Raw genomic sequence first — 7,970 nt, forward strand, 5'->3', positions numbered from 1 at the left:
AGTCTGTGAAATTGGCCACAATATAATTCCTATGAAAGGCCGAGCCCCCACACCCAAGGTTTTGTCAAAAAGCATGCTTTAAACTCTCCTGTTCCCCTTACCCAAGACCCACAATTTAAAGGTTTGTGGATGTTCAAGGGCACTAATGGATGGCTTCGAGTTAATTCAGAAAACCCAAAGCATGGTGGCGTGTCACCTCTGGGTGACAGTCTCTCCGCTCACACCTCCCCATCTGGCTTGCTCCACCCCCCAGCTCACCCCCCTCCACCAGGGTAGTCCCACGTTCTTTGGAGGGGATTCTATCACAGAAGGTTTCATCAGAGTCCCCTCTTCTTGGCTGTTCAGATAAGAAAAACCAGGCAAACAAATTCATCTTTTCTATAAAAGTTTATTTTGTGATTTTTTTTCCCAAGAAGTGTTAGGGGAAAACGTTGAAATTATGTAAAGGTAAGGAACCATGGTATATAAAAATAATTTAAACACACATATTAATAAGAAAGCAACATTGCATTCTAGCAACAACTAGGTAATCTTGCCCAAGATTTTTCCAAAGTCATTAAATACGTTTTAGACGACAGTACACAGACACACACGCGTGTGCACACACACATATATACAGCTCAAGTGTCTTTTTCTGTGCATTCTGGCTAACTGATGCAGCTAAAGGGAAAAGACAAAGAAGACTGTCTGCTTGAGTGTCCCTAAGTTGAACAAAGGTGCATTGTATCATGAATGTTTGCTATTTCCTGGAGACTGCTATTTCCCTCCCCAACCTCTTTAGTGACTAGCTTCAGTCTGCTGTAGGTCTTATCTGAAAAATTAAGGTGTGTCTTTTGATCAGCCCCTGGGTGCGGTCATTGCGGTGCTGCAGGCAGTGAGAATTCGGGAAGCGCCGTGTCTCCTGCTCCTGGTGCGTTGTATGGATTGGAGGTGGACAGTCAAGCGAACCTGATTACATCTGGCTGATTCTCTGCTTCAGGGCCAGGACCTGATTCTTGATCTCCAGGGGTAGATCGACGTTCACCTGCTCCTCCAGGTACTTCTGTATTTCTTCCACCTCCTCCTCCCAGAACTCCTTGGAGATGTGGAAGAGCTCCTTCACGTCGACATCCCCCAGGCCCCGGAGGTCCAGGGCATCCTCACTGGGGATGTAGCCGATGGGCGTGAGCTTGGCGCCGCCTTCCCCGCCCACGCGGTTGAACATCCACTCCAGCACCCGGGAGTTCTCGCCGAAGCCGGGCCAGAGGAACCTGCCGGCCTTATCCTTTCGGAACCAGTTGACATGGAAGATCCTGGGCAGCTTGGCTGCGGGACGCTGGGCCATGCTGAGCCAGTGTGCCAGGTACTGGCCAAAGTTGTAGCCGAAGAAGGGGCGCATGGCGAAGGGGTCGTGCATGATGACTTTGCCTGTTAACAGGGGACTCTGTGGGTAAGTGAGGCCTCACAGGACTATGGGCACACTTACTGTTGACTCGGCCGCCTGGCTTTCTGTACCTCTCTGCATATACAGAGAGAGAAACGGGGAGACAGAGAGATAAAGAGACAGAGGGGCAACTGAGAGACAGAGATATAGAGAAAGAAAGAGACAGAGACACAGAGATATAGAAACAGGGAGAGAGAGACAGAGAGGCATAGAAACAGAGAGAGACAGAGAAGCAGAGCAACACAAAAATAGAGAGAGAAACACAGAGACAGAGCTGTCGCTGTCCCTTCTTGGCGGCCCGGATCTTGGCCAGACTCACCCTTGTACTCCGCTGCTGCCGTGGCCTCAGATCTCATGGCCGCCCCCACAAACACACCGTGCTGCCAGCTGAGAGCCTCGTAGACCAGAGGGACACCTTTAGCAGGAGAAAGAAATGCTCCTTAGAGGCCTTGACCCCCAGGCCCTCAGCCCCTCAGCCGAGACGCCGTCTCACTAGTGGAAAGATGTGCTGTGTGTGGTCTCTCATCTAAAGGGGCTGATGCGGAAGCGCCAGAGCTAAGGGCGGACGCTGCCACGTCAGAGTCATGGCAGGAGGCCACGTGGCCAAAGTCAAACTGGGAGCCCATCCCTGGACAAGGACCCAGGAGTTTCAGTGGGCAGAGACTAAGTTCTATGCCCCAGCTTGCTCATTACCCTGTCGTTTGCGAAAGGAAGCTCCGTATCCCTGACACCCTCCAACCAGGTCACGGAACATGAGCCCTTGTAGTGACACGTCCCCCCGTAGTGACACACCGTGTCCCAGCCCGATTGCCCAGGAGCCTCACCAACAGGCCGGCGCCCTCCAAAGATGATGCCCTCAATGGGCACACCCTCTGGAGACTCCCAGTCAGGGTCAATGATGGGGCACTGGCTGGCCGGAGTGCAGAACCGTGAGTTGGGGTGGGCACAAGGCTCCCCTACAGCAGCAAGGGAAGACAGGCCTTGAGTGTCTGGCCAAGCACACACACCCAAGGACTGGGGCACTGGGCCTCCTGGGGGGGCTTACCATCCTTGGGGTCCCACTCCTTGCCCTTCCAGGAAATGAGCTTGATGCCTGAGGCCAGTGGCTGGTCAATGCCTTCCCAGTAAACACCCCCGTCACTGGTCTCGGCCACGTTGGTGAAGATGGTATTCTTCTGGATGGTCTTGATGGCATTGGGGTTTGTCTTCACAGAGGTTCCCGGAGCGACGCCAAAAAACCCATTCTCTGGGTTGATGGCCCGCAAGTTACCTGGAAAGTTTTAAACCAAGGAGTGGAAGTGAGTACCAATCTTGCCAGGTTAATTTCTGCACCAAATTCTCAAGTTTTTTATTTTTTCCCTCCTCCCCAGAATCTCTTTCTCTTGTCTCATGCCAGCATTATTAATCAACGTTGACTTTCTTACCAGTTCCCCATCAAACTATTTTAACCAGCCCAGGTATCCCAGTGGTAAAGAATCTGCCTGTCAATGCAGGAAACGTGGATTTGATCCCTGGGTCAGGAAGATCCTCTGGAGAAGGAAATGGCAACCCACTCCAATATCCTTGCCTGGGAAATCCCATGGACAGAGGAGCCTGGGGGGCTATAGTCCATGGTGTTGCAAAGAGTCAGACATGACTTAGCAGCTAAACAAAATGTAAACAAATAGCGATAGAAGGTCCCATTTCAATCCAGATTGGATATGAGATTAAAGAAAGCTGATGGAATACATATGTCCGAGCTTTTGCAAGAACTAACTGAATTTAAAAATCCGGACACCGTGGACTTGGGAGGATTTGGCATGTTTAAACCCAAAACTTCACTAAGGTCCAATGATTATGATCAACACCTGGGCCTCAAAGAGTCACCTTGTTGGTCAAATTTCATCCAGGCGATATCATCACCCACACACTCCACTTTCCATCCCGGGAGAGTAGGGTTCATCATGGCCAGGTTGGTCTTCCCACAGGCACTGGGAAACGCAGCCGCAAAGTACTTCTTCTGGCCCTTGGGGTTGGTGATGCCCAAAATCTGTTGGAGACAAGATTTCTCCTGAAGCACTGGTTCCTTTCTGCCCCAGAGGTCCACACCCTAGTTTCGGAGGGGGCCTGGAAGCCATTCATCGTTACTGATGGAATTCCCAGTGTCCTTGGAGCACTGGAACTCTGATGCCTAATAGGAATGCTAATGCAGTAGGGGTCTACCACTTCCCCTCCTCTGCCCGACCCTCTGCTGCACACATGTAGAATTCCCTGCGTCTTACCAGCATATGCTCTGCCAGCCACCCCTCCTCCTTGGCCAGCCGGCTGGCCATCCTGAGGGCAAAGCACTTCTTCCCAAGGAGCGAGTTCCCGCCGTACCCACTCCCAAAGGAGATGATTTCTCGGCGGTCGGGCAGGTGGGCGATGAGTGTGAGCTCGGGGTTACAGGCCCAGTTGTTAACCAAAGGCTCTGTGCAGGAGGACACGCCCACATGAGTGTGCCAGGTCCCCAACGGAGTTTAAGGGTAAGCTTTTTCTTTTTTTAATTCTGGCTTTTGATTTTGAAATAATGTGCTTACTTTTTAAAGGCAGAGGGCACCCCACGGAGTGGAGGCACTTGACGAACTCGCCGTCCCCCAGTGCTTCCAGGACGGCGGCGCCCATCCTCGTCATGATGCGCATGCTGGTCACCACGTAGGGCGAGTCTGTCAGCTCGATGCCAATCTTGGACAGAGGAGAGCCCAGGGGCCCCATGCTGAACGGGATGACATACATGGTGCGACCTGTGGGGCCGGGAGGTGGGAGCTGGTGAGAAACAACCCCAAACTCACAGACAACCGCCATCTGTGACCCTTCTCATGATCCCTCTCCAACATCACATCTTGCTTGCCACCAGCCCCTTGATTGGAAGAGTCCACTGAGAGTCCTGTGGACTTTAAGGAGATTACTCCAGTCAATCCTAAAGGAAATCAACCCTGAATACTCATTGGAAGGACTGATGCTGAAGCTCTAATACTTTGGCCACCTGATGCGAAGAACTGACTCATTGGAAAAGACACTGGGAAAGATTGAAGGCAAAAGTAAAAAGAGGTGACAGAGGATGAGATGGTTGGATGGCATCACCAACTCGATGGACAAGAGTTTGAGCAAAGTCCAGGAGACAGTGGTGGACAGAGGAGCCTGGCATGCTGCAGTCCATGGGGTTACAAAAAAGATGGACACAACTTAGCAACTCAACAATACCAAATGAAAAGGCGGCCATAACAGCAAAATTAAAGAGTTTTCATAAATGTGCAGCTGGGTTCCACCAAGCTATCTTAAATTCACAAGTGTAGAAATTGTTTTCCTGGTCATCGAAGACAGTCTATAAAGCCACTGAGCTATACATTTTTAATATGTGGCCATTTCTCATGTGGAATTTATAACTCTCTGAGCAATGGGAGTTCCTGGGACAATTACCAGTAGGACGGAGATGATAATAAAAGGTTTGCTGATATTGTACCCAGTCAAATAAATGTTTCACTCACCTTTCATGCACCCCGGAAATCGGACGTTGAACGCTTTCTCAAAATCCTCCTCGGACATCCAGCGGCCCAGCTGGCTGAGGCCGGTTTTGGGGATGGGCACCGTATCTCTCTGCTCTCGAGTGATGATGACTGTCTTGCTTTCAATTCTGGCCACATCCCTGGGGTCAGTGAGAGCCAACCAGCTGCAAAAAAAAAAAAAAAAAAAAAATTAAAATACACAGATTAGGAACTTCCCTAGTGGCTGAGTGGTAAAGAATCTGCCTTGCAATGCAAGGGACACAGGTTCGATTTATGGTCCAGGAATTTCCCACAGGCCATGGAGCAACTAAGGCCTTTCACCACAACTGTTGAGCCTGAGCCTGTGTGTGAGGGCCTGGGAGCCGCAACTACTGAAGCCCCCACTCTCTAGGGCCCGTGCTCTGCAACAAGAGAAGCCACCGCAATGAGAGGCCCTGGCACTGCAACTAGAGAGTAGCCCCCGCTTTTCCACTAAAGAAAACCCATTGCAGCAATGAAGACCCAGCACAGATGAAAATAAACAAGTAAACAAAAATTTAAAATACACAGGTGGGGATCAGAGAAGTGCTGGTATTCTGCATGGCATCTGCTCCCTAGGTTCCCTCAGCCATGGACCATTCAGGAAGGGACCAGTTTTCTCATCATCATGTTCTTCCCACACCTGGCAGGTACCAGGGCACTAAGGATGCTGCGTCAGTGCGGACACAGCTACGCCCACTGTGACATAGTCAGAGGGACACTCACTAGACCAGGAGTTCGTGTTTTAGGACAGGGACTGTCTGACCTTCCTTTCCATCGGGGACCTGGTTTGCAAAGACAGTTTGCATGCGCCCCTTCATTGATGACTTGGGCTGCTCTGCAAACATTGTAAAATTAAGTCTACACGGTTCTGGCTCTTTTACTAAGTTTTTCAAGAGTCTGCAAACCACACAGCCCCGCCCCAGCTCTGCTGAGGTCCTCGTCCCCCTTGTTCCACCTGCACCCTGGGTAGAGAGGAAGGCCGAATGACGGCATGAGGGGCAGAGGCGTGCTCACCAGTTGTCATACTTCTTCAGCCTCTTGATCACACCCTCCTCCTCCATGTGGCTCAGCAGCTGCCGGTTCTCCTCCTCGGACCCATCACAGATGTGGACTTGGTCGGGCCGGCACAGCTTGGCGCTACTCTCCACGAACTCCCTCACGGCCTGGGGCAGGCTGTCCAGGGAGCCCCGGACGATTTTGGCTGAGTAGTTGAGGCCGTCTGAGAGCTGAGGAGGCATCTCTGCAGAGCTGGGCTGGGGGGCACGGATGCCAAGGTTCCCTGCAATAGAAAAAGCACAAGCTTCCTGAACAAAGACAACCACGGACACCCTCAACTCTGCACACTTTGTCGGGGTCACCGTCATGGCTGGGAGGAAAAAGAAAACCAGTTCCAGTTAGCACTGAAGTTTGTTAGAAACGTATATGAACAGGCTCTGCCTACCTTTCTTCTCTTTGGACGATCAGATCAGAGGCCAAAGGGTCTCTTGCAAGGCTCTTCCCGCAGGTGAGCGTGCGTTCCCAGTGGGAAGGCCCTGTTTGGGGTTTGGAGGCAGAACTTCCTGGCCTTTAAATTCCAAGAAAGAGAGAGGCCCGGCCCCACAACCACACCCAGAGAGGCTCGACTCTGACGTCAGGGGCTGGTCTTTGGATCATGGCCACGATCAGTTATGCTTTGGACTGGCTCACCACAATAAACCCAGGCAGATAATCATTGAACAGACAGTCGTTAATGAGTGCCGCGTGGCCTGCGGCCCCTGGACCAGCCATGGCAGGCCCTTACACAACTTCTGATTGATGGAGCTCTGCCCCAGTCCCCTGAAGATGAAAAACACAGGCCCTCCCGTTGAAAGGCAGGGTGGGATGGCACAGAGGCTCATGGGGGACCTCAGGGGTTTTGGCCATGCATCTTGAGTACAGATGTTTGCTGGTTGGCAGAACAGGGCAGTGGTGAGGTTATCACCCCACAGGCAAAGGCCCACGGGAAGAACACCCCCAAAAGTGGGATGGTGCCTGGCTTATTGGCAACTGTCTGACGTAATTAGGGGCCATTAACCTTATAGAGTGTCCATGGTGTGCCCCCTGCCCCTACCCCAAGTATAAATTCCACAAGGGCAAGGATCTCTATCTATTTTGTTCCTTTCTGTATGCACAGTTTCTGGCATACAGTAGGTGCTGAATGTTGTAAGTGCTCTGCATTGACTAACTCCTTGCACTCTAAGTGGAGTCCACAAGCCCCACTGTGTGCAGACAAGGACACTGAGGCATCAGGGATCTGGCGACTACTTCCCAGCCCCAGGCTGGTGGGTTGCAGAGAGGGACTGGAACACAAGCGGCCAAGCTCCGGACTGTCTCTTGCAAGGGATCTTTGCCCCTCCTGGAACCTTCCACGTATTGTCCCAGGAGTTCTGGGCTGGGTGCAGTTATTTCTGGAGTCAACTGTACACTTTCTGTTGCCTTTGCAAATCCTAGCGTCCAGGGAGTGGAGGGGGCTTGGCAGTTTTGCTCTATTACACTTGAGCAATGAGACCTTTATAACAGCTGTAAAAAAATTTGCTTTGCAAGCCATCAGAACATCAGTCCAATTTAATGAGCTATGGAACTGCTGGCTAGCTTTTCAAGAACACTAGGTGAGAAGTCGGGAGAACAGGGCCAGGCCCCAACCACCAGCAGCCAGCCCCGTAGCTCAGTAGGCGTACTCTCACTGAAGGAGATCAGTGGAAACCTGCCCTCCTGCCCTGTGGAGTGTGAGCTGAGATGGCTTCATGACTGTGTCTGTGAGGAGCTGTGACAATCACAAGGCATTGGGAACAACCATCTCAGACCAGAAGTTCTTTGAGGACCATCCTATGCGACTTCACTCCCACAGCCGTGTTGAGTGTACACACATCACCAACTTACACCAAAACTATCAACCCATTGCTATGTTTCATTTATTCAGATTGTGTGTGTGTGTGTGTGTGTGTGTGTGTGTGTGTGTGTAACATAAGGCTTTGTTTGTAAAA

At 51.4% G+C, this 7,970-nt stretch overlaps 1 protein-coding gene across 1 annotated transcript; it reads right to left on the bottom strand.

Annotated features, from left to right (window-relative positions):
- Positions 1 to 374: 374 nt before the first annotated feature.
- On the bottom strand, positions 375 to 6,506 carry PCK1 (phosphoenolpyruvate carboxykinase 1). Its single transcript, XM_004014441.5, has 10 exons — positions 6,410 to 6,506; positions 5,983 to 6,247; positions 4,930 to 5,111; positions 3,982 to 4,185; positions 3,685 to 3,872; positions 3,290 to 3,452; positions 2,469 to 2,693; positions 2,248 to 2,379; positions 1,743 to 1,838; positions 375 to 1,407 (listed from the first exon to the last, which is right to left on the bottom strand). Exons 2-10 carry the CDS (start codon positions 6,204 to 6,206, stop codon positions 953 to 955), a joined length of 1,869 nt encoding a protein of 622 aa, XP_004014490.3. The 5' UTR covers positions 6,207 to 6,247; positions 6,410 to 6,506; the 3' UTR covers positions 375 to 952.
- Between the last annotated feature and the right edge of the window lie 1,464 nt (positions 6,507 to 7,970).

This window comes from Ovis aries, chromosome 13 (genome assembly GCF_016772045.2).
Source record: "Ovis aries strain OAR_USU_Benz2616 breed Rambouillet chromosome 13, ARS-UI_Ramb_v3.0, whole genome shotgun sequence".
Lineage (NCBI taxonomy): Eukaryota > Metazoa > Chordata > Mammalia > Artiodactyla > Bovidae > Ovis > Ovis aries.

Bases quoted from the DNA above. Each gene is read 5' to 3' on its own strand.
- PCK1 (XM_004014441.5), bottom strand. From the start codon at position 6,206: ATGCCTCCTCAGCTCTCAGACGGCCTCAACTACTCAGCCAAAATCGTC. The intron at 2,380-2,468 runs GTAAGCCCCCCC...TTGCTGCTGTAG, and splicing joins GGAGTGGGACCCCAAGGATG to GGGAGCCTTGTGCCCACCCC. The intron at 1,839-2,247 runs GTGAGGCTCCTG...CTCCTGCTAAAG, and splicing joins TGGAGGGCGCCGGCCTGTTG to GTGTCCCTCTGGTCTACGAG.